This window comes from Vanellus vanellus (genome assembly GCF_965231255.1).
Source record: "Vanellus vanellus genome assembly, chromosome: 1".
In the NCBI taxonomy this organism is placed as follows: domain Eukaryota; kingdom Metazoa; phylum Chordata; class Aves; order Charadriiformes; family Charadriidae; genus Vanellus; species Vanellus vanellus.
In genome coordinates this window covers 61,594,052-61,620,306 of record NC_138905.1, presented here as the reverse complement: position 1 = coordinate 61,620,306, position 26,255 = coordinate 61,594,052, and the positions used below count along the sequence as shown (strand labels likewise).

At 38.9% G+C, this 26,255-nt stretch overlaps 2 protein-coding genes across 2 annotated transcripts in view; one reads left to right on the top strand and one right to left on the bottom strand.

Moving 5' to 3' along the window:
* Nucleotides 1–4,170, top strand: part of WASHC4 (WASH complex subunit 4) — a gene marked incomplete at its 5' end in the record, with an annotated part of 43,391 nt that extends 39,221 nt beyond the window's left edge. Inside the window, one exon of the mRNA XM_082481338.1 lies at nucleotides 342–4,170. The remainder of the gene's footprint in view (nucleotides 1–341) is intronic.
* APPL2 (adaptor protein, phosphotyrosine interacting with PH domain and leucine zipper 2) overlaps nucleotides 4,167–26,255 on the bottom strand; it is a 31,557-nt gene continuing 9,468 nt past the window's right edge. The window contains exons 2-20 of the mRNA XM_082481350.1: nucleotides 25,302–25,361; nucleotides 24,723–24,794; nucleotides 22,016–22,103; nucleotides 19,848–19,889; nucleotides 19,674–19,732; nucleotides 18,563–18,709; nucleotides 16,155–16,237; nucleotides 12,677–12,835; nucleotides 11,408–11,596; nucleotides 11,050–11,092; nucleotides 10,916–10,972; nucleotides 10,713–10,801; nucleotides 8,936–9,088; nucleotides 8,760–8,812; nucleotides 7,061–7,235; nucleotides 6,318–6,354; nucleotides 6,045–6,185; nucleotides 5,281–5,328; nucleotides 4,167–4,438 (exon numbers count right to left, since the gene is read on the bottom strand). Coding sequence (XP_082337476.1) covers nucleotides 4,310–4,438; nucleotides 5,281–5,328; nucleotides 6,045–6,185; nucleotides 6,318–6,354; nucleotides 7,061–7,235; nucleotides 8,760–8,812; nucleotides 8,936–9,088; nucleotides 10,713–10,801; nucleotides 10,916–10,972; nucleotides 11,050–11,092; nucleotides 11,408–11,596; nucleotides 12,677–12,835; nucleotides 16,155–16,237; nucleotides 18,563–18,709; nucleotides 19,674–19,732; nucleotides 19,848–19,889; nucleotides 22,016–22,103; nucleotides 24,723–24,794; nucleotides 25,302–25,361 — 1,824 coding nt within the window. The 3' untranslated portion in view covers nucleotides 4,167–4,309. The remainder of the gene's footprint in view (nucleotides 4,439–5,280; nucleotides 5,329–6,044; nucleotides 6,186–6,317; nucleotides 6,355–7,060; nucleotides 7,236–8,759; nucleotides 8,813–8,935; nucleotides 9,089–10,712; nucleotides 10,802–10,915; nucleotides 10,973–11,049; nucleotides 11,093–11,407; nucleotides 11,597–12,676; nucleotides 12,836–16,154; nucleotides 16,238–18,562; nucleotides 18,710–19,673; nucleotides 19,733–19,847; nucleotides 19,890–22,015; nucleotides 22,104–24,722; nucleotides 24,795–25,301; nucleotides 25,362–26,255) is intronic.

Below are 26,255 nucleotides of genomic sequence, written 5' to 3'. Positions count from 1 at the left end.
CATCTCTTCAACCAGGAAAAAAAAAATTAAACAAGGTATTGTGCGTTATCTGTTGTCCACAAACTAATTCAGATGTGTTTTTATGCAGTCCTGTTGTATTTAATGCAGTCACAGATTACACTGTAGGAATAACAGTGTATGTTGTGAATATATGTTAAAGCTATTACACTAAATGAAAATCCTTATTAATGTTTTATTCCACAAACCCTTATTATTGATAGTATTTGCACTGTGGGAGCTTACGATCCTGTCAGCCATTTGTTTTCCCCTGCTGTTTTTTCCCCCGTATCAGAAAATGGGAAAAACGGAAAACTTAAATTACTTCTCATTTCATACCGAAGGTCTGATTTGCATCTACAGAAGTAAGGAAATCCAGAGCCAAGACAGAACCACAATCAGCTCTTCCTTTTATGACCAGACACTGTGTGATGGGTGTCTGTAACTATTAAGTGATCTTACACTTCATTAATATGTTGTGCCTAATTGCAAGTTTCAGCCTCAAATCTGTATTTCCTAGCCTTTGTAGGTCTGTTGTACCGTCTGTGTTGTTCCTACAGTCTTACATGCCTGATTATTAACAATAATTGCACTGCAGGCTTCAGAAGCTGCTGAACACTGTGAGAACTCTGTATAGATATAACATCTGTCAATGCCTGCAAGTAGATGTTCTAGATTGTGCAAGAGTTACTCAGATTCCTAACTTAAGTAAGTAGCTAGACTTAGCTGAACAGTAAACACCACTTTCATTAAAAGATATAGCTGTGTTTTAATCTCCCAGAACATAAAACACTTCTAGGTCTTACTAACTAGAATAAACTTCTCTAGTCAGTCCAACTGATAATTACTTTTGGGTGGTTTTTTTGGCATTCTTAGCTGTATTTTTAGACCATGCTTGCCAGCTTCTTTCATCTCTGCCATCTCTTCTAATTACTAAAAAGGTAATTTTTTAATGGTTCAAATTGTTCCACCCACCCTTGGGTCACTGGTTAAGACAATTCCTGACATACTTCTGATTTGCCCTTTCCTGCCAGTCACTTCAGCAGTCAGAACGCTCGGACAAATGTTTTGTTGCAACTGGAAAGACCAGACTGATATGAAAGTCCTTTCATTGGTTCTGAAAACATGACACAGAAGCTTCATGGACTGTTTCGATCAGCTGGGCTCATTAAAAGTTTTTATTTGTAATTCGTTATATCTGCAGAGACTGCCCTAAAGAATGCTGCATTACTTGATTTATATTTTTTGCTTTCTTATTTTGATACAGTTGGGTTGTTTTTTTTGGTAATTTGTGTATGCTTTCTTTTTTGACCAAATTGTGCCCGCACTGAACACTCAGTAGTGCTGCTGAGATCAGCATTCTCGCTGCTGCTGCTGATTTCCCTACTGTTGCAATTGCAGCGTGCGTATTTCCATATTCCCCTCTCATCTGAAGTCACGTAAGTTCTTGGCACCATACCCTCTTATGGTGGCTTGGAGTGGCCAAGCACTACACTTCCTTCTTCCACAGCAACTGCAGAATCACATGTAAATGTTGTTTGTTTCCCCCAGGATGGCATTGCTAGGTAGCTATGTATGGTCAAGGCATTACCCACACTCTAATAAAATCTGCACTTGTATTTCCCCTTCTCCTGTTTATTTGGAAAGCCGCTGTCTCGGATAGGTAATACTTTGCAGTTGAACATAAACTGAACTGTGCATTTTCTTAATGTATGGTGTTTAACAAATTCATGTGGTTCTGGTAATGGAAATTCTGTAAGAAAGACATAAGCCTATTTTTATAGAACCTTGTTTAATCTGGGAGACCTGAATGTATACTATATGTGGCAAAAATATATACTTACACAATTATGTACAGTGATAACAGAGCTATTCTTGCTAATACAGGATAGTAGTTTATATTTCCTTCTTGTTGTCATGTAGCAGCATATATACGCAGAAAGCTTTTCTCATCTGAAATACAAGGTGGGTCCTGGATTTGGATGTCACACACACCTCTGTCAGTTGCATTCAATCCTTTTTCTCCTCACAAGGATCTGGAAGGGTTGCAAAATCCTTGCTGTGGTGCTACTACTCTTTTCATTGCTTTTGCCCTCCTGTTCCAATTATAGGAACAAAATGGACCCTGACTGGTTGTCCGGAAATAAGACGATAAAGCCAAAAAAAAAAAAAATCCCCCAAAACTAAACCAAATGTGCTCACTCAAAATTCCCAGAGTTGATAAAGGAAAGTGAGGATGATGAGTTTGCTGCAGGGACACAAAACCGATCTCTAGGTTTTTTTCCCTTCATATCGGGGGCACAACAGGCTGAAGCCCAGGTCTCTCTCCCTGGGAAGGCAGCTGCCACCACTGCCCTCGTGTGTTCAGTCTTGTGACAAGGCTGTTGCACATCCAGGTGGCAGCAGCTGCCCTTCCAGAGGTCTTGCAACCTGCTTCTGATATGGTGGAAGCCAGGGGGCTGCCCTGCCTTTCCTCCTTGCAGCATCGGGATTAGGGGGAGCAGCAATACCCCTTTGAGCCCCAAAGTCAAAAGGCATTTGCATTGGCCAGTGATAAGCAATGGCCCCAGCAGCACCCAGCTGGTGTTGGCTTCCCTGGGGAGTGAACTGCTGGTGCTGAAGGGTAGATTCTGGAGGTCCTAATGTGCTCTGTAATCAGAAGTAAATTGGAGTTTTGATCTGATGTCCATCAACAACAGCTGTTTTCAGCTTCTCAGGTACAAAGGACCAAATGTAACACTTCATGTTTCCTAATTCATTGTACAAAAGGGTATTTTGTAACCTCAGTCTCTGGTTTGTGAGTAGAGAACGTTATGTACATAAAACTGTGTTAATAAATGCAATTTTGAGAACCTCCTTCTTAGTGTCTTCAGTAACATCAGTTCAGCAGGTCTTAATTTTTTTAATAAAACAGCTTCAACTTTTATTCATGAAGAAGTTTTTCTGTCAGTTACTAACAGTTTTTTTCCACAGTTCTTTTAAACATTCAACAACCAGCTAAACTGAATTTACTCCATGTCAAACACTTGCAAACTGGGATCTTTCAGATGCTGTAGCACAGATTCTGCTTACAGAAAATCTAGTTACTTAGTAAGTGATTGAGAAGAGCTAAATTAAGTTTAAGGAATTTCTGCCATTTGTTCCAGTTACCTTATCTTGATTAATACAAACTATGCCACAGACTTACCCCCCCCCCCCAACTCCCATTTATTTTGTTTCTTTTTGTTTGTTCTTGCAAAGTATATTTTCTCATGTTTTCAGGTTAAACTGGAAGGGAGAAAATCTAAACCTATTCCCCAAATGTATCTATTGTCTAATTTCAGGAAGGTGCTATGAGACTAGTCAATACCTGGTAGACTTACAATCTAGCATTTTATTGCTCAGTTTTTAAAACCAAAGATTGCTGGTAGACTCAGCTGTTGCATGTCATCATGTTAAAAATACAAAGAATTCTTTTTTATAAAAGTACTTATTTGTCCTACAATTATCATCTCTGGCAACGTTTAAGAAACCTAACCATAGGAAAACTGCACATGCCTGACACACCCCATTTGTTGATTACTTCTGATGTTTGCATGTCAGTGGTATTTAGAATAATAAGTTTAGGAAGTACATTATGTCCATTATTGATTACCCATGAAGGTAAAGAGTAGGCACTTAGATTTGTTTTGTAAGCTTATTCTAGATGCAGTATAAAAATAGATTATATTAATAGGAAAAATTTAGTGTTTAACAAACTTTTGTAAATAGACTAGCACAAAAGAGAAATCGTTACACTTAAACTAGACTAAAAATAACTTCATCTGAAAATAAAGTAAATAGTGCATTTTTAACCTTCATTCAGATGCACATAATCATGCAGACTATGAAAATTGACTACAGTAGGAAACTTCAGGCCTGATATTTGTTAAAGGAGCTGACTGACACTTTACAGCTTGCACTAATTTAAGTGGAATTGTAGGCTGCTTGCCATATCAGTCTGAAGAAATGAGATTAACCCTTTGTGGCTGACAGCTGTGCTCTCCAACTGCCAGCAGCAAGGGGCTGATGCTGAAACATTCCCCAAGATTGTCAGCTTCCCAGACACACCTACACACTACACATTCACAAATGCCAAAAGCCTCAAAGGCCAAGTCCTGCTGCTATTCCACTGTAAATCCAGAGGAAGCCCCACTGTAAAGAGGCTGGGCTCGCTCTAGCAAGAAGACAGAAGCCAGCCTCATGTGCACGCAGATGACCGAAAACCAGAGATTCTTGCAAAACAGCTCCCTGCTCCCACCCAGGCTGCAGGAAACGACAAGAGGGGTTTTTTTTATGCTTCTGATTCCTCCCCTTCTTCATGTGTGGTTCCATCCTCTTCTGACTGATCATTCAGAAGCATGAACTTTCCATCATTTGTTAATGGCACAGACTTCATTAGCTGAGCTAATGCTTCTGGGTCCTGAAGAAAAAACAAGAGAGTTCAGCAGGCTGCAGCAATCACTGAGGAGCACACAGTTTTCCCAGTACTTCTTATTAAGGTTTTGCAGCTTTTTTTTTTTTATTATTTAATTATAATCTTTATTCTAAAGGTTTGAAACATAAATAATCCCTTTTGGTTCAGTAAAACCACCCCTTAGGTATATAAGAGGAAAAGAAAAAAGTCATTCACTTTGAACCTTTATTTTGCTGTTCTTATTCGGTATTAATATAATTACTGAAAACCAAGGAGAAAAGTAACTGTCTAAATAAATCATTTATCATTCCTGTGACTAAAAGCTTATACCCCCAACTTGTTCTGAACTGTTAGCAGCAAAAATGCACAGCAAATATTAATGTATTAGGTGTCACATCTTTGTATAGATAACATTTATCTAGAAGGGGCTAGGTAACTTTGCCATTCATTTCAAGTGGAAAAACACTGTGTTTGTCCTCCCTAAGGCAGGAAGGAATATGAATTTTTAGAGTAAACAGCAATGTGTGTGATTTATGCTTCTTCCCAAAGAGTTTGAGGTTTTTTTGAAAACTGCTCACCTTTTCCTTTTAAACATGAACAACTGGATTTGTATAGTTCTGAATTTGACTCAGGGTGGCAAATTTTATCTCAAATCAAGCTACTGCAAAGTCAAACTGTATTTATTTTTGCATGACCGACCCAGGGGCTGTGTTAAATAATGTCAGCAAAGGTGTTATTAGGAGGAAGAGCCATTCTTTTTTTCTTACATACACCAGAGGTACCTGGATGGTGTCACCAAAACAGAATGTGACATATCACAAGAGACGTGGGGAATGAAACAAACTTACCTTCTGTGCCTCAATGATTTCTTTTCCCAAGCTAATGGCATAGCAAATCTAAAAAAAGAAATATATGTAAACTTCAGGCTTGTTTTGATTTTTTGTTTCTTAATTGGGACTAAAACACAGATGCGTCCATGCAAACTTAGTCTTAAATACAGGTCTAAAAGCAGAGGTGGAATAACAATTCACTATGCTAAGTACATAAAAATAAAACAATCTTAGGTTCTGCTTCAGAGCTCACTTAGACTCGCAAATCTTTGTAACTCAACTCAGTTTTATTCAGCAAACTTTTATTTCCAAACCTGGGGCATCTTTTCCAGTGCGTGTAAGAGTGTTACTGTTTTTTAAGACAAAAACTCTACAGCACATTCCTTATTTCTAATAGTCTATTACTATCATATGCAGCAAGCAGCCAGCTGTGTTAACAGACAGGATGGCTGTCTTGTCTTAGAAAGCATTATAGATGTACAAATCTCAACATAGCTGACGTTCATTTTTGCTAGTGCTGGTGCTAGACACGCACTCTCCTCTCTCTTTTAATGGTGGCATTAGCAATCACATCCTTTCCTCCTTGTTGTACATGCTGCTGCATTATCTGTGAAGTTGGTCCTTTGTAGACATAAGCCATCAAAGGCTTGCATTTTAAGGCACGTTTTCTTGGCAAGAAATTGAGTTGCTCTTGCTTCTATAGCACTGTTTCCCAGATGTGTAAGCCAAGAAGCTTAAGAGCTGTTTTCTAAATAAAGTATTTTATGAAGCGTTATGCAAACCTTTTCCCCTTCCGTGTTGCTCTCAAAAACATACGCGCTCATGGATTCTTCTCCCAGAGTCTCACTGAGATGGACCACAAAGCCAATCAGTCGCCTGTTATCCTGATGAGCAGCAAACTGCGTCACGGTGGCAAGTTCAAACTGGAAAAGTGTAATACAGAATTATTTTTTTTTTTTAACCAGCATTTGGTTAGCTTGGTCAAGTGCTCAGGTTCATGTGACTGAGTATTTGATGCTGTGGTAGCAAACCAAATTCAAACAAAAGTTACTTACACTTGTTCGTGTAACTTGGGTTTGAGGATCTATTAACCTGCAATTATGTGTAGGGAAAACAAAAGAAAGTAAATTATTTTAGAGTGATTCTTAGTAATTTCAAGGCACTTTATAATAGTAGGGCAATCACTATAGCAATTTTACAGGTGAGGAAACATATGTACAGAACCAAATGCTTTATCTGTGATTTCAAGTCATTCCATGGCAAGGTTCAACTCTAGCCCCTGCCTCTCAGCTACCTGACATGTACAGGTCATAGTATCTTTCTGAATCACTAATTTGGTAAGGATCTTGAGCATATAGGCTAATACACGAATATGCATATGGACACAGATGCACTCCAGCTAAAGTGAATGTCTTGTTCCAACATACTCTACAGTGACAACGCTGACAATAGGACAGCGGTGGCTCTCTTGCTGTCACTACATGTAAGGAAAGAATCTTCCATTGCACTTTTTTTTTTTTTTTTTAATTTTTTTTGCATCTTTTTCTGTATCTTTGTGGGGCCTTATAGCCCCACTGCATCCTCTGAATTTTGGTAGGATGTTCTTACAAAGTTAGTCAGGAGGATGATTTATAGATACTACAGAGTAATAAAAGAGACATTTTCACTAAGTAAAGTGAATCTCAGGATCTTGCTCCCTCAAAGGATGTATCTTAGAAAAACAAAACCAAAATTACTTTACTAATCACAAATTATATGAGGAGAACAGAATGCTGACAAGTTGAAGATTTTACAGTACCTCAAGTTCTTGCTGGTGACCATGAGATGGGATTCAGTCATACGGAATATGTTGTGAATGGCACGAGCAGCTAACACTTGTCTCATAGCTTCATAAATCACCTCGCTTGTGTCATCTGACTGAACAGCCATAGATCCTAAAAACCGAACTACGAACATCTGCTGCAAAAGTGAATCTGGAAGATAAAAAGCGTGACTTCCTTCACTGTACTACTTCAATTTTCCAGTAGCTGAAGTTATCAATGAAATTATTTTTTTCACTTTGGAAATTCAACAGTAAATGTGTGGGTGGTGACTGCAGGGGTGGCAACTTCCTGCTGTGAGCCAGGCAGTGCTCTGACCCAGTTTTAAAAAGTGCTTGAAGTGGCAGCGAGTAGAGAGGGGAAAAAAGAAAGCACGCTTGCTTGGAAGCTTTAAAAGCGTAACTGGTCCTTTATGACTTATTTGATTAGATAGTAAAATTCACTTGCCTATCTTGTTATCAAGTGCACATAAACTGTGATAAATTTAAGATTGTGCGCAAGCCTTGGCCTCCATCAAATTAACTCTTATCTTTAAACCTTGTACATTCCTCATTTTCTTCTATGTCCTTCTGGCCTTCCATACAGCTGCGTCCAATGAGGTTTTCATAAATCCTTCCTTGCTCATTGACTATCACCATAAGACTCCTATTTACAACTAGGTAGCCGTTACGTGACAAAGCCATCATCTGATCAGGCTCCCTTTACGGTTGGCAGTGAGCGAGGTAAAGCAGGGTGACTCCTGCTGAACGTGACTGTTCAAAGGTCGCAACAGCTGTGTCTACATTGCACAAGACACCACAAAGACTGTTAAGCATCAGCTTGAGCTGAGCTTACGCATATCCACTTGTGCGGTCTGAGGCGCGGGGCAGTCACCGAAGTACTGTACTCCCTGTGCTGCAGTGGAACAGAGCACTGCTGCTGCCGCCAGTGCGGAAGTGCAGCTTCCAACCATCCCACCTCACAACAGCACAGCACGTGCAAGCAACAGTGTTCATTCCGATCGGGAGGTTCTGCTTTGATTCAGCGAGTCATTTTCGGACAGGGGCTGTTGGTTCCAGACAGCGGCTGTAACCGGCACAGAGGAAGAGAACAGCCAGGGTCTGAGCCCTGCGTGTGCTGGTAGAGGAGGGTCTGAACTGCTGACTTTTACTGGCATGTCACTGGAAGGAGGGAAGGGGGGGGCAACGGTGAGAAACTCCCTTTGCTGAAAGAGACCTGTCGCTGCTAGTAGCTATATGCTGGGCCTCAGAGATCTGCATTGTAGATTTCAGAAGACAGGTGGGTAAGAAATGGCTACTAAGCAGCCTCAAACTTGAGCAGAATTATAATACAGTCCCATCAAACACTTTCTAATAAAGTCAACAGCTATGTTTTAAACAAAAGCAAAGAAAAAGAATGAAAGACAAAAAAAGGAAACTGAATCATTTTGCCTTTAAACATTTGAAATAAACCTAATTTGGAATACAGCTTGGACTGTCAAGGAAAAAGGTGTTTGTTTTCACAGGCAGCACTGTTTAAAAAACTGGCTTCTGAAATGTAACTACCTTCAACTGTACTATGGATCTGTTATTCCTGCTCCATGGGGTCAGGTGCTATCATTAAGACACACTGGATAGCTCACAGCTAAATTAGGCCTAAAATCATGACTAATTTTATCTGCAAAAATGAAGCACTGACCTTCCTCCTCATCTTTGCTGCTGTCTTCAGATTCCCCAAATGGGTTTGCACGCCTATGAAATAAGAATAAAACCTCTAGTTACAGATTCTCATCACCACACACAAATGCTGCAGTACCTAATCTTCTCCCCTGAAATCACTCTGTTAAAGGGATCAATCACTGTCTCTGGCCGTACCTGCCACCTCTGTTCTGGTCCAGGAATTCTGTGGCAGGCAGTACAATATCAAATTGAATCGGTGTTCCAGGAGCAATGAGTTGCGTGGAGTCTTGAATGCCAGCTGATTCATTTGGAATTATTTTATCATTTTCCATATTCTTTACATTCTGGCTAAAGTGAAAAAAAAAGTTTCAATCAATCACTGACACCCTATCTTTGCTCTGGAAGGGAGACAAGATTATTCAAAAATCCAAAAGTGGGACTGAATTACTATATGTAAACATAAATAAGAGTAATTTTCTATCTACCTGTTACTGAAGATTCTAATAAATTCTCTTTTTTATTTTTTGTACCTAAAATTATTTAGGAAAAAAGGAAATGCTGGTGTATTAAACCTGAACGCAGATCAACTCTGAGCGCAGGCTGACTTTCAGTAATAGGTTGCTGTTTGCCCCCCTGCCCTCGAGTGGCCATATTTACAGCCGCGTTACCAGTTCAAACAACAGAGACCCAGACTTGTGCCTACAGGTGTTAGTGGCAATCCTGACATCTTTTTAAGATCTTACCAGCCACAATGCATTGTTAGAATGTGATAGTTAAGTGTTACACACTGGGTCAGATGTCTTCCTGCACCTTTTCTCAAAGAGAATGAAATTCTGTTTCCCATAGCTACAGCAGTCATAACTATATGCATCACTACATATGGTATGCTGGGTTTACTAGCAGCATCCTTCTATTTCTAGAAAGGTTTCTGGTTGCACACAGATGTAGAAGTGTCTTGGGAGATTACTTGTCAATGAAATAGCTGTTTCCTTCACCCAGTAAAATAGATGGTAATACTCTTCTATTTATCAATCTGTAATCAAAGTGAAACAGCCGTACTGTGAATAAAATCAGAAAGAAATTGACTGGCATTCCTCACAGCTATAGGGAATCTTCAGAATCTGTAAGCAACTGTAATAAAGGAAACCATAAATCATAGTAAAGGCACTGGCCTGAGAGGCAGAAGATTTAGAAAAGGTTTGCATTCCTAGGAGTAAATATCCGAGTAAGAATTTACAATTTTCTGACAAAATCTGCAGAGAATTCTCTTCACGTTGAAGTCAGCGTCACACAAACTTGCCCTAGTTTATTTCTCACTCTGCTTCTGAAAGCAGGATTTCAGTCCAGCTCTGGGTTTGAAAGCCAACTCTGATGACAGTCTGAAGAATTCCCACTGAGCAAGATGCTGGGATCATGTGGACACAAAGAAACAATACATAAAATATATATTTTTAATAGAAGCATATCCTAGAACATTAGTAACAATTTTTGAAGGAGGGGAGCTTTATTGATTGACCTGAATGAGCACAAGAGAACAACAGTAATTATTCTGACAGCTGTGTAAGGCATATTCCTGTGACTGACTGACAGAAACTGCTTGAGGTAACATGCAAGAGTATACTTACTTCAATGTACACCAGGGACTCTGCTGTATTACCCACATTACAAATCATTCCCTTACAGCAAAGCACTTACAAGTAAAGCATTGTGTTTTTTTTCTGAAGAAACAGCAAAATCCCAAGGGCAATCGCAAGGAGCTTCAAAGCTGTGATGTGGAGCAATGAGCGTTACCCTCAACATTTAGCATCTCTTACAGCTTCCAGCAGGAAACATCAGAAGTAGAAGAATTTGCTGGAATGCAAAGGCTTGTAAAGCCAGGGCCTAGACAGGGCTTTCTCCCATGTCACTGTTGCCTTGTAAAAGGAGCACAACTGAGCACACAGCCTGTAGTCCGTGCAAGTGAGAACGCTACCTGGGGTGGTGAACTTCGTGTTTCTTCCCAAAGCTGGTAATAGGGGTCACTGCTTGCAGGGCTGTCTGATTTAACTTGATTGCAGCTGCCTATGAAAACAAGACCGAACAGCTCCTTTACATATGTACTTTACATTGCCGTGTTAAGAACAACAGGAAAGCAAGTTGGAAGGGAGGGACTGAAAGATGGAAACAAGCTCCCACCTCTGGATTGTCAGTGAGATAGATCTGTCTGGAGATGTTGTTGATGGCGCATATCCACTGGAAGGGAAAAATGAAATTGAACTCTTCAAGTTCACTTGTATAGAAGAATAACAGCATTAAGAAAATATTTTTACCTCCTCATATTCTTTCTTGCTTTCTGCTTGAAGGGTTATACCCCTAAAATAGAAACACAGTATATCAGTACCAACAGTGGACACCAGGACTGTTTCACTTCGGGTCTTATAACAACATCACTAAGCTTTGTATCTATTAACCGTCAAAGGAACAAAAATCACAAACTGCAGCTGAAGGATACCACATGTGCTGTTCAGGCAGTTATGGAGGAGGATGGGAAGGAACATGCTTTTAATTTGGAAACACCCTTCTGGAAACCCAGAAAGGCTTACTATTATAGCAAACATGTTTTACATGAAACAGCATCTGAAAGGGGTAGGTGTGACTGGCTGTCCTCCAATAAAACCTGTCTCATACGCTTTGCCTGTAGGAGTAGTGATCTGAAAGCAGTATCTTCTGTCTTCACAGTCTACAGCCATAACAGAACAGTTGTCCAGGTCCTGAATCAATCCTCCAGCTACTGCTCCCCTTGGCTGACACATCAAGTTGCCACCTTGAGTGAAGAAATAGAGTCTTTCCCAAGTTGTAGTCACCAGACCTGTTTTACTAAAGAGAAGATGCAGTGATAAATACTCATAACTATCTAGAAATTATTCCATATATGAAGTCAGTTCTGAATATATGAAGCTGCAAACATATCCTGATACTAATTCGAACTTTATTTTCAACCCTGGAATTTTTTTTCTGATGAGTCTCTGTTAACAGATAAAAGCAGCATCTATTCTTAGCAGAGACTAATCCTTAATAAAAGCTGAAGAATTAAACTAATTCCAGACATTCCAAGTTAAAAACCTTCTCTGCAGTATCTCCTAGTTAAAGAATAAAAGAATCATTGGTATTGAGTAACTGCCATGAAATACTATTAATATGGATTAAAAAAAAAAAAAGTATTTTCAAGCTGAAGAGCAGCATGAGCAATTTCAGCACAAAGAATCATAATTTTTAAAAGTATCTTCTGCAAGTAGTATCTCAGAGTCGTCCCTCCTCTCCTTAGCTATGGAGTCCTATTATATTGTAATCCAGCTCTTTGAATGCCATGAAAAATGAGTAAATGTCCACTTAAAAAAAAATAAATTACTAGTCAAATAGAAATAAACTGGTATTTAATCAATCCCATAAACAGGGTTACTATATGCCACCAATATACATAGCTCCTGCAGAAGCCAATGGAAATTTTTATCTGGAAAATCTGCAGAGGTAACTGATTGCATGGTATACATTCAAAGTTATGCACCTGCATTGCCCATAAAGCTTTTGTTTATGTAAATGAGATAATTTATGAAAACATGTATTAACTACAAAATACAGCTGTTTACTTTTGTAAACATTGTCTTCATTCCCATTATTCTAATATTTTAGCCACATGAATACAGGAAATCATCCTCGTAGCCGAATTCAACCAGAAGTAAAATTCTGTTTTCAGGAAAACAGTCTCAAATGCCTCTAATTTGGTTTAAGCTTCTAAAACACATTTCCAAAGATGACAGAGATAGGAGCTGACAAGCACATCTACTACAGTGATTCAGGAGCTTCAAACATGAGGAGTCTTTACAACCTAAAAAAAAAAAAACAGAAATGTAGCAACTAGTCAGCAACTATGCAAACCAAAGGGCAGCAATGTCTTACTTTCTAAGATTAAGGTAGCCAGCCTTCTGGATGAGATTTCTATTGATAGCAGGTGAAGTTACATCAGAATCTGGGGTGTAAACAGATTCATTGACTGCAATTAAGTCCTGCTGGGATACCCTCATTTTCTCAGCTTCAGCATCCAGTTCTCCCTGTATGCTGGAAAAATAAAAAAAACCAAACAAACAACACAAGAAACCCAAAGCCATCATGAGTCAATTACACCAGGATATAGCTAACACCTTAAGCCAAAATGAAAAAAAGTACCAGCTGAGATTATATTGGAGAATAGTGCAAAGATAAAGTTTATTTTTAGAATAGGCTTTATAGGAAATACAGTGTAAGACTACATGTCCAAGGCTTTCTCTAAAGACTAGATAAATCAGTGCAGTTAGGAAAGAATGGAAGGAAGAGGCATACAATAGGGAACTACTCCCAGAAAATGTCATCCATGCCTAAAGAGAAAAGATGCATATGCTCTGAAGGTATTAACAATGGTTTAAGGAAAAGATGGCTATCTTTGGCAAGCTGGCAGCAAACGCACAGCCAGGATTTCCCCTTGCTCGTTATTTTGAAAGCCCAGCTTGAAGATGTTACTCTCGGTATGTCTCATACAGTAGCTATGCTTTCATTTTTGCAATTTGTACTCAATGTAGTTATCTTCTTTCCCCAAACAGCATCGGGAGATAATGATCGGAATTGGGAGATAATGATCGGAATTATGAGATTGTTTTGCAAGACTGAAATAAGCACACAAAAAATGCTTAAGTGTTGAGAGTGAAGAATTAAGTTTATTTTTTGAGAGAGACAGCTTCTAAAAGCACTGCTTGTACGAATTCACACTGCTGAACATATATAGATGCCCTAGTATAGCAGCACAGTTCAAAGTAGGCTTTATTGTATCCAGGCTAGCAGGAAAACTCATGGGGTTGGAACGTAAGAATACTTGTCACTGCATACCTTAAAAAGTCATTAATACCTGCACCTATGCAATAAGCAACTTTCTCCCTGCTTCCTGCCCAAGTGGTTAAACCTTCTGGAGAACATGAGCGCATAACACAGGCTGTACACAGCAGGACCAGAGATCCATGTAGTCCACTGTCCTGTCTCTAACAGTGGCAAAAAGCCTGTGGAGAAGTACAAGGCAAGTATATACGATTCTTCTCCTGTTCTCCTCCCTACTCTTTTGTAGAAGTTGGTGATATCCTGTAACTGTTAAAGTAATCTAGAGACACAGTGCTGCATGTAAGTCAGCAGTATCTGACTGGCCAGATGAAGAGTCACTCTTGCATCATGGTGTTAGCCTGTTTCATGTTAGCTTATTTCCAGCTATTCCTCATCTTTAGAAAGCTGAGACTTCCTAAGCTCCCACATCACCTCCAAAACGAGGTGTTCATCTTGCCACCTAGCAAAGTCATATAAGAGGCTCAGTTATAAAGGCTGAGTAATATCATCAGATCTGAATTAAATTAGACCATATTTTGCAAGCTAGTGCCTTTCAACAATATTATTAAATGTCAGAATAAGAATTATTTAAATTCCATTTTGAAATAAAATGGAACAATGCTGTCAGTTTTTACATAAGCACTATTTCAATGAATCTTTTGATCAGTCATTTTTGTTGCACCACGAATTGTTTCCGACAAAACTTCCCTGGCATTTTCATGGTTCCCAAGACGGGATTCCTCTTCCTAAAGCACGTTTCTCTTATGTTTGAGGTAGAAAGGAGAGAAAAGCTGACAATTCTGAATTTATATGCATTTGTAGCAATTAGACTGAAAGTATTTTAATGATCTGTCCTCTCATGTATTTTTACAGTGTTAGCAATATTCACTGTATAAATGAAAATACTTTTAAATATGAAGACTTAGTTTCATAATCAGCTTAACCTACATCACTGCTGAAATTCTGTAAATGCACAATGGGTCTCATCGTCATCGTTCCAAGAAAACAAATCTGACAAATAAAAAGCTTTTAGCTTGATTAACAAGCAGATCTGACTCACTGAAGCCTTGTGATCCCAACACTAAAGAAGGAAAGGAGTGGGCAGCACAGTTTTCAGTGGCTGCGTAATCTTAAGTCATGAAACCATGTCCTGTGTCAGTAATTGCTAAGCTGAACAGTGTCATTCAGAATTTTGCAAGCTTCTCTTTTGTTTTTTTCCAAAGACGTCACGCTCCTGTACTAGTTACATTCAAGTTGTACATTCAAGCTTTACTGTGTGACAGACTTCAAAAAACACAAACCCCACACTCAGCAAACCAACTATCAGCCTGTTTTTGCTTCCATTTACTACTGTGTACTATCCAGAATTCAAATCTGTGAGACTTTGGAAAACAAGGGCTTTCTCTGTGGTGAGGATCCAATGGCAGGATCCTCACTGTATCTGTAAGACACAAGCAAGGTGCTCTAGCCTTACTAAATAAAGGGCACTATTTCAAGGGGGTTTAAAATGCGTCCTCCGGTCTGTACAAATGCTATGTAGACTGCAGGCGGATTTATTTCAGAAGTGAGTGTGAAAAGACATATAAATAAGTTTAAATGTACAGGAAGTAAAGAATCATTTAGTGAAAAAATCTCCCATACAGGGAGATTACTTATAACACCGTTCTCAAATTGACAAGTATGCATTATTTAAAATGCTACCAGAGTCAGAATAAGTAGTGATTTGGATACAGTCCAATATGAAAGGTATGAAAGTGAAGGACTCAGTTTAGTATTCCAGCTGATTTAAAATAAGTGATTCATGTTCTCTCTAATATGATTACATTTTAAATGTGAAGTTTACATTTACAGGGACTTAATTATAAAGAGTCAATCTTCACTACAAGTGGGGGAGAGGGGGGGGGGAAAGAAAAAATAATCACAAAATTAGGAGTACAAAAGTGAGGCAGTTTATTGAAATAAGGACTTAGCCAAAGGAGGTTAAACTCAGTGGACCAATACAGCCTATACTGGATGCAATGAATATGTTCTCTAGGGTGAGGAGTTTTGTTTGCCTTGTGTAGCTACAATATCAAACACTACAGGCCCTAAATCCTAATTTGGGAGTTTAATGGGTTATTGTTACTGTATTATTACACAAGACCCAACAAGTATAAATACCTCTAATTCAGAATGTACTTCATCTCTATTATATTATTTCTGTTAACCCATTTCAAGCCCAAACTCCATGCTTTTGTGTCCACGAAGAGACACAGGGATGTAAGAAAGCATGTGAACACTTTACAGCATATAGTTCCTGACTATACTGTAAAAATAGCTCTCTGCAGTGCACTGACAGCAATTTCCTTTACATGTACAAACATACCTCCTTTCCACCTGCTGCTTTAACAAAACACACCCAACAATGCAATACAAGCATGGAAGGACTCTAATGAGAAAGAAACAGAGGCACTCTCTGTTGTGTGCTGAAGGTTAGAGCACTATTGCTCAGAAATCAATGGAATGACAAAAGGAAACAAAAGTATTGTGTTACCTTTGAACCATGTCTGAAACAGATGACAAAAAGCTGTCCATTCTTTTGGAAAACATCTCTGCTCCTTTCTTAAAAAAGTTGATCTGAAAAATAAAACAAAGGGCACTGGAAATTATCTTGGCTTCGGCAGACAAATAACAGATTGTGGGGACTGTGTTAACAGTGATCCCATTATGACTGATACTTTGGCCTGACAATGAAATACATGGTTAAAACAGCTGTGTTGCCCTTCTTTGTATTTCTTACTTTTGCAGCTTTCCACCCTTTTACACACATAAGCTATTGGCTGCTGACAGGTATGTTTCCAACGAATTTGCTAAGTGACTGAAATAAGGGAACAGGTAGCCTTCTCTCATACTAGCACTGTGCAGAACTGGGTTCTAGTGGTTTTATGAGCCACTACATGCAATGCCACCATATCAAAAGGAATGGGACACAAATCACCCATTAGATTTAGTAGTTCAACGTGGAAAAGGGTAGGTGAGGTGCTTAGGGACATGGTTTAGAAGTGGTGGTGTTTTTATCAGGGTAGGTTAACGGTTGGACTTGATGATCTTAAAGGTCCCTTCCAACCTCACTAATTCTATGATTCTATGATTCTATGACTACCAACTCCAACCTGGAAATTTTTAAACTCCTATAGCAAAGTCAGTCAGGAAAATGATGAAGTGTAACTGTGCTAGCTGTTCTACTGCAGGAGCTAAAAAAAGCTACTAAGGCCAAAGTGCACATTTTGTGACAGAAGATGAATTCTCTTAGCTGGTATGGCTCAGCAGACAAGCAACAGCAGCAAAGCACTCAGTGGAGACTTGACCTTGGATTACCTGCTGGGGGCACACAGCCATCGTTAGGACGTACTGGCAACTGTGTGAAACATGGACATGGCTAGCGCATGTTTGCAATGAAGTAATGCTTTTTTAAAAAATTAAAAAAAAAAGTGAACTACTCCAGGAAGAGATGTAAAAGCAAATTCTTGCCTGTTAAGCAATTTTTTAGCTATTTCATCCAATTTTACTTGTGATTCCACTCCTTTTCCCTAACCTTGGGACGTGGGATTCCTCTTACCTGTAATTCAGATTTCTACAACCATGTTATTGACCACAGAGTCCCTTTACAGACAAAGGAGAGAAAGCTCGCTCTTTTAAAGAATGATTCACCTATTCTATCTCAGAAGCCTACTTCAGGAAGAAACAGCTCTAAATTCCACTGATGATAGACTGACATGCCTAGCTTAGACGCTGATGTCAGTTTTCAGTTAAATAAACCCTGTATTAGCTACCCCTGCTTCCAAAAATTTCTCATGGCCTGCTCATTCATTGGAAATGTGATATGAGATACGTGTTTTGAGTAATCAATAAAGAAAATATATACTTGGATTGAAGGGTGGCGGCTCATCATATTTAAGCATAAAAATCAACTAGCCTCTGGCTACTCAGTCATTCCCATGACAACCTAAGACTTTCGTGTATAAGGCACTGAGATACGGCAGTTTTGCTAGATAAAATACAGGAAAGAAAGTTCTGTTTGGCTTCCAGTAAAGGAAACCAATGCAGTTCTTTCACTCAGTATAACTACAGCAGAGAAGCAGTGTGAACTCCCATGGTAGGGAAAGTAATTGAATTCTCATTTATGACCTATTTTTATGGGGCGCATGATCTACAAAAGACACAGGATAATGGAGATGATGATCCACACTACAATCTCAAACAGAGCACTGCATCTGTTTTTTTCTGTTTTCATAGCCCAGTTCTCATTTCCCCAAAGCTTTATTTCATCAATGTCGAAGTACAACAGACCCTTAAAATGGGTGGTAATGAGAATCAAATGCTGTGAAAATAGTAGTTTGTTGATCCTCCTAACATCCTGGAGTGTCAGATTATCAGTATTACTACCGCATTTTACAGACTTCAGAAAAGCTCTATCAAATTGCTGGCAGAATAAGATTAGAAAGAGGATTTGCCAGCCTTATGCTCAATCCACTCTACTGTTCTGTGCTTCCAGTTCTCCAGTGCATGCTCTGTTCCCTATCGTGTACACTCCTCATCAGTATGCTGAACATTATGTGCCAGGAAGGGAACTGCTACACAGGAGAGTTTGTGCAGACAGAGTAAACAGTGGAAGTAAATGCTGCTGCACTGATAGCTTATCCATGAAAAATTAACCCCGGGCTGATTTTGCATATAAGCGTATTGGATTTTTTTTTCATTGGTGTCTTTCCTTACTATCTAAACATTGTACTATCTGCCACAAACAAAATCAGTTGTTAGAATCTAGGCAAGCTGAATAAAAGCTTTTTCCCCCTCTGTTATGATTTGTCAGTTCGCAAAAAAAAAAATAAATCCAGAACTACAATGTTTTACTTTTCCCAGGCACATGTCTAAGTGTTATAGACACTTTACTGTCCATACCTGTCCTCGTGTATATCCTAGCATAGGTTCCATCATTGCCACTCTCTTCCTGTACTGCAGAGCATTCAGGGCACAGTAATATTGCAGAGACGAAAGGTGCTGCTTTCTTCTTGCATTTGCCACTTCTTTTGCCACTTCTGCCTTAAGCTGAATAAAAATTGACAAAGAGGTTGACAAAGTGTTACTGTGCATATGGATATATTTACTGCTTATTTTCAAGTTATCTTTAACTCTCATTACAGAACTCCACATTAAAATGCAGGATGAGAAACTAAGAAAGCAAATCCAAAACCCAAAGCTCGTACTTCAAGCCCTTCTCTGGCAAGATACTTAAACATTTGGGGAGCTCCTGTGACTATAAACTATGTTAACTACCACAACTAAAATTCTGGATCTGATCTCAGTGCAAGAAATTGATTTGCAGCTGAGATCATAACACAAGCCTGCAAGTGCAGAATTCAGATGTGAATAATTCACAATATGCTGTATCACATTCTGTTCTGTAATGCATTTCCTTTAAAGGACCATCCTGTAGAACTGATGCACTCTTAGGATAGGTCCAATCACACACTTTGTGGCATACAGGGATATATTTTGGAATAGTGGTCCAGGGGGCAAAGAAGAAGAAATGTAAAACAATCCCACTAACAGAGTTACGCGTACTGTAAGCGGAATGACAATCCATACAGAGAAATTCAGCAGGAAGATAGATGCAAAAAACCAGAATGCTTTATAAACAGCAGACACAAGGCTTCATGACAGATCACAATGAATTGTACCCAGTGATACGGCATCATCACATCAGCTGTACAACAGTAGGCCTATACAAATCTATTTATAGCCATTTGGATTGCCTCTCTCTGAAGAGCTCCCCTGAATCTGAAGGGCTCTAGTTCAGTACAATACTTGATCACTTGCCTAACTTGGAGAAAACAGGTGTAACTTTGCTGAATTGATGTTTGAAAGCTTTGTGTCTGCTTGGAAACGAAATCACAAGTACTCTTGAGCTACTGTGAATTAAACTGATGCACTCTTCAAAGTTCATAAGTGAACAATGATGCAGACAGAACAGCTGATGAAAACTTTTCCTTTTCCCTTTCACATTTGTTACCTTTTCATTTTCTTTCCTTTTCGGTAACCTGCTATACTTTGCCATGGACACGTCATGTTCTGTAGACAAGGAATATTATTTTTTTAGAAATGTGATGTGTGTGTGCATAGATTTAAAATGTCTTCTGTGACATAACAGGTGCATACCATTAGAAAACAAAACAGGGAAACATACCATTGCTAGCAAGGCCAAAAAGATCCTTCAATGTGCTTACTTCTGGAAAAGAGAAATCAAATATACAAAGTAAAACCAGCTGTAAACACTTTGTTCAACTGAGACCATTTATGGCACATTTAACGCCTAAGTCACTTTCTCTGCTTTCAAAGCAGAGATGCATGAGTTGTGCCTGTCTTGAAAATGATAAAGCAGATCAGCTGCTAGAGAAATGAATAGGCAGATAGCAAATTAAGTCGAGTGAGTTTACTTGATTGAGCAAGTTATCACTATGAAAAAGATTCCTTATCTGCCAGTGTAATTTACCCAAAGAAGCACCATTTCAGTATGCTTGTTATGACAAAAGGCCCACCACTATCATAAAAGATCAGCAGTTCTGAACATCTTCCCGACAATACTTATGTGATACCGAGAAATCTAAGTCACAGAGACATATGAACTAAGCCCCTTTCCTGTACATGAATCTTCATCAATATGGAACATTTTTTGCTAAGTTCCCCTGTGAAAAGAAAGATATATCTAACGCATCTGACTGCTGGCTACGATGCTCATGTAACAAACACTGGCCATGAGTTTCTGATGCAGGCAGAAGAAAGTAAACAGGTGACTCAACTTTCACAAGTTTTGGGCACAAGCTACTCTCAGTGTCCATACCAATGTATGCTGCAACTGGCAAAACCCTTCTCAAAAAGCTACGCAGAAAGCACGTTCACAAGAACAAACACTATGCAACTGTGAAAAGAATAAGGGTAAATTGTACAATGTCATCATGGTCTCTGATTATTTGTAACAACCTACACATTAATCAACTTCATGCCACCTTTTTCTCCCCAGAACACTACCTCATGACTCTCATGCAGAAAGACAGAAATTCTTTCCAGGTGTGACTAACTTGTACCCAAAGGTTTCTATAGTATTCAATACATACACACAACAAGATTAAAAGTAAAAAAGAAGAACATAGTTAATCTTGCTTGCTTAATCCTATGATGAAATTTCAATATGGCCAGGCCTCTACTAAAACTGCTGTTCTACAGACTGTGTCAGAGAAAAATGGAAGTTGTGATGGATGAATAGAACAAAAAAAGATTCTGACATCCAGGTAAGCTGAAGAAACTTTCATGTTTTGTTATGAAGCAGTTGAGGCTTTGGTTGCAGGCTTCACTTACTATTGTTTTTTTATTTTTAAATGTCTTCTTTTATGAACTTGGGGGCAGAATCCATAAAGATGGGAGCAGAATCACTGTATCAGTGAAGGGACATTAAAGAGGCGGGAAAGTGTTTATAGAATCATATGTTTATAGAATCAAATACTGCCTTATATTTGACATTATATTATAAACAAGACAACCATTAACGTCTCCACAATTTCAAATTAGATACTAAGACACAGAAGGAACCTTAACTAGTCACTATTTTCCTGTTGTTGCTTCGTATGCTATCATAATGATGTCTTTTAAGTACATAAACATGACTGAGCTTAGTGAGTTGAGAAGTGGGCTTTTAAAAAAAAGAAAACACTTTAGTAAAAACTCATGTTTCTTTTGCATGAGTAGGTGAGTGTCCTTGACCTTGAATATGAACTTACTTCTTTTGAAATTACACCAAATATTTGCATTATTGCTCTGCTGCTTAAGGAATGAATTTCCAAGTTTGTGCAATCAGGTTACTTGGAACTACCCTTGGATGGCAAGGATTTAAAGCAGAATGAATCATTAAATGGGAGGGAATATACTACACTCTGAAGTTAAAAAAAGCATTCTTGCTTGTGCTTTTCAAACGAACCCAAACTTCTGAAGTGAGATAAATACTGTTTGCAAGCCAGATTCACTGCTACATTTTCCTTCTTTAGGCCATTATAACATCAATGACTTCAGTAAAATTACACTAATGTAAAAGCATGGTGACCCAACAAAGAACAAAGCTGTATATTTCAAACTTGCACCATATGGTGTATGAAATGTTATGTGGTGAACTTGCACTATTTAAGTCTGAGTAAAAGCATGCACCTGTCAATGAAATTCTGTCGCAGAAAAAAGAAAAAAATAACACAAAAAACTTTTCTGTGAATCATCAAAGAACAAACTATTACATGACACGTCTCAGTTTATTACGAAATAAGCAAGAAGGAACACATAAGGAAAATTAAAACTTAAAATAAAATTTACCTGTGAGATCCTTTTCCCGAAATTGTATTATTGGTAGAACCATTGTATCTGCAAGCTGTTTTGCCAGCTCAGAATGAAGAATATTGAGCTGAAACAGAGAATGGAGGAAAGCCCTAAGACACAATGTAAATAAATAAAAAAAAAAAATAACAGCATTCTACAGCTGTTGAAGAAGCACACCTGCCATTTGTGCCCAGCAGACAAAAAAAAGCATATAATGTATTTCAATATACTTCAGTGCTTAAAATACATTTCTCAAGATATGTGTGACAGATGGGGATTTTCCCCCAAGTGCTTAATTCGTGTCTGGTGTTTTCCAAGGACGCAAGAACTTTACTGTTCCCACATACTTTATTAGGGCAGTTCACTTGACCGTTAATGCTAATGCTTAACACAACAGGATTTAATCTGTAATTAGCCTTTATTAACTAATTTTTGTTAGTCTCTCCACCACAGGGTTACAGTCCCACTGCTATGACTAGAATCTCTTTCATTCATGAGGGTTACCCAGGACACAACTACAACACGGGGCAAACACAATGAAAGGTGCCATTCAGATATTTTACGTTCAGAGCAGTTTCCCATTCCTGTTTCTGTAAGCATTTCTCTAAAATTCAGCACATCGAGACATATTTTAAAGCACTTGTGTGATGCTGTTTAGGATGAAGGCAAGGCTCTCATGTCAGCAGTGGCATGCTAAGAGTATTAGATGGGTTCAGGTAGGACAACTATCAATCACACTGTTTGAGTGCCTGATGCTACTAACTAGGAGTGCGCCACACGCTGACGTGGTTTCTGCCCACTTGCTCACTGTATCCTGGAGGCCTCCAGCCAGAGTTATGCAGGTGAGGATGAAGTCTGTATTTCCCACTGGAAAATACAAAATTAAACCAGGACAATTCAATGCCTGTAGAACAGACAACTGAGAAACAGGTACAGGGAGTAGCTAACACACAGAAAAAGAGGCTGAGGGATGGAGCAAGTTCTTGCGAGGGAAAATGTGATTGACAGAACTGAACAAAGAGGCTCTCAGCTTTCTGCTCCAAAATGGGATGGTTCTGTTGTACCTGGGAACGTTCTTGGTTTTGATTTATTCGTAGTTCACATAAACAAGTACAAGACTTGTGACAATAAATGCTCCTTTGAAGTATGCCCTGAGAGCAGCTGTGCAGCAGGGAAAGCGTAAGGGAGAAGTTAACCTTTGGGATTCCTCTCACTATATTCACAGAACCATAGGATGGCTTAGGTTGGAAGGGACCTTGAAGATCATCTAGTTCCAGCCCCCATGCCATGGGTAGGGACACTTCCACTACACCAGGCTGCTCAAAGCCTTGTCTAACCTGGCCTTGAAACACCTCCAGGGATGGGGCATCCACAACTTCCCTGGGCAATTCGTTCCAGTGCCTTACCACCCTCAGAGTGAAAATTTGTTTCCTAATATCTATTCTAAATCTACCCTCTTCCAGTTTAAAGCCATTCCCCCTCATCCTATCACTACATGCCCTTGTAAAAAGTCCCTCTCCAGCTTTCTTGTAGGTGCCCTTCAGATACTAGAAGGCTGCTATAAGTCTCCCCAGAGTCTTCTCTTCTCCAGGCTGAATAATCCCAACTCTCCCAGCCTGTCCTCACAGAAGAGGTGCTCCAGCCCTCTGATCATCTTCGTGGCTCTCCTCTGGACCTGCTCCAACAGGTCCATGTCCTTCTTATGTTGAGGGCTCCAGAGCTGGACGCAATATTCCAGGTGGGGTCTCACAAGAGCAGAGTAGAGAGGCAGAATCACCTCCCTTGAGCTGCTGGCCACACTTCTTTTGATGAAGTCCAAGATATGGTTGGCCTTCTGGGCTGCGAGTGCACATTACTGGCTCATATTGAGTTTCTATCGTTAGTGTTATCCACGGGCTCTAAAAATTTTAACTTATTTTTTGCACCACAACCCTCCTATCTTCTCTCCTCTCCCAAAAAGTAGACCTCAATACAGCCTTTTGCCTTCTTAATGAAAGTTGAAAGTAGACTAACAAGAAGAACAACACTTTTCTGATGGCACAACCCTGCTCACAATAGAAAGAGTGATGTGACAAATGATACTTCAGCCAGTAAGGACCTAGATACTAAGATTACATTGAAATGTTATATGGGCAGGTCTAACAAAAGCATTTAGTAAGACTCTCAGTACTCAGCAACAACCTTACAGAGAGTAGAAGTATTCAGCGCAAACAGCTGTAGAATCTAACTTGCCCTCAGCAAGCATTTCTGCAGTCTCATCCTGACACCTCTGGGTTCTGCATGACCTCATAGCAACTAAACTGCAACTTTACTAATTCACAGCTGCCTTGCATCCATCCCTGGCATGTTTTGGCTCAAATTGCAGTGTTTAAAGCTTTAAAATTTAAATGTCATTTTTACACGGAATTAAATTAAAAATGGCCCCAGCCTAGATGAAGTGTCCTATTTCAGTCTCTTTTCTAATTCCCCTATTTAGGAAGTTCAGCTTTGCTGAGGACAGCATGTGGGACAAAGCCACAGAAACAGCTCTAACAATTATAAAAGGGTGATATTATACTTATTTTCCCCCCAATTAAATGATTCTGTAAAACTCAGGCACAATCTAGCCTTCAATGGACAGGCTCAGAATCAAAAGGACTAAGACCAAAAGAAAAACAACCAGTATTCTATATTGTAGAAATAGAATATTGGCATTTCAAATTACCTCATCCACAACTTTTGAAAAGTAATGAAGGGTAGATATCACTTCTTCATCTCCTTTACCTAAGGCAAAATGCTGAAAATAGAAACACTTTTGGTCCGTAAATCAATAAAGGTGAGTATAAAATACAACATGTGTTTTACTATAAAGGTAACGAATACTCCTACAAAATGCAATAAATGATAAAACTAAATGGAAAAACAGTAACTTATGAACACATACTATTTTACCCTGCTCCTCTAGTTTTAAAGGAATGGATTTTAGACACCATATAATTAGTGCTTATTATACTCATTTTAAAGTCATAGTCATGCAATAGGAACAAACTGGTTTGCAGCTTCATAAGTTTATTAACTCACATTTTGCACTTTTTTTTTTTTCTTTGTTTTTGTTTTTTTAAGATTCTCAGAAGTGACCTAACTCCCTTGAATACACTGGGGAATTTTACGACAACCTTCACATGAAACCAAGTGAAGCCAATGCTCTAAGCACTTCTGGAAACCACAGTCTTTACACAGACTTCCTTGCAAAGAAGGGCTGAGGCTGAAAAAAAAAAAAAATAAAGGCATATGTTGAACATACCTGCTTTTCATAGGCAAGGAGCTGCTTCGAAAGCTGTTGTGTGGCAAGACACATTTCATTCTACAAACAAAAGTGACATGTTAATAGAAACAATGAACAGTCTTTAGCTCTGCTGTTTCTACTACTTTGTTAGGAGCTTCTTGACTGAATCTGCAACTATTTACACAAACACTCAGTTGTGTGTATACAACCAGTCCCAAAATACCTGCATAGAGAAGCTGTAAGAACAGCATGCTTCAGACCTAATCAACACACAGTTTAACTACCTTGAATAGAGGTAGGATTTGGGGTTTAGCTTTGGGTTTGGGTTCCCCCTGCCAAAATAACAAAACTAGACCAACCTCAAACATGTAAGCTGTCATACCAGCATAAGAATGTTTCATATTAGTTAATTATTTTTCCCCAAAAACCTACAGCAATAAAGAGAACCAGTAGATGTGCCTTTATATAATGCATTCATGCTCAGGGAATGTAGTGATGCAATTACAGTGCTTTTAAGTTGATGCAGGAGTACATAACAGCACATAATTCTGCATTCTCATGGCTAAACTGGCCAATGAAAGCACACGCATCCTTAAGACGTGCTTACTCAAAGCAGGACTCATAGGGAGGTTCTATAATTTTGTTTGACATCTAGAAAAACACAGACAAGCGTGTCAATCTTTACCCAATAATAGTGTAGTGCAATAGTGCAATAGTGTATCAACTCCTCTGTTCCTGATTTGTTAACAATGACTTAAAACTGGAATAAAAGAAAAAGTGGAAGGGGGTAACTGGGATCTGTCTTAACCCCTGCGAGATCTTTCTCTTCCTCAGTAATGCAGAAAACTAATCACTTTTCATTTAATTTCATTTCAAACCTTACCATAATCTATTCCTCTCTCCAAATACGTAAGGCCATAGAGAGTTTGTGAAACTCAGAGCAATCTCTGAACTGCTTTAATAGCCCCTATA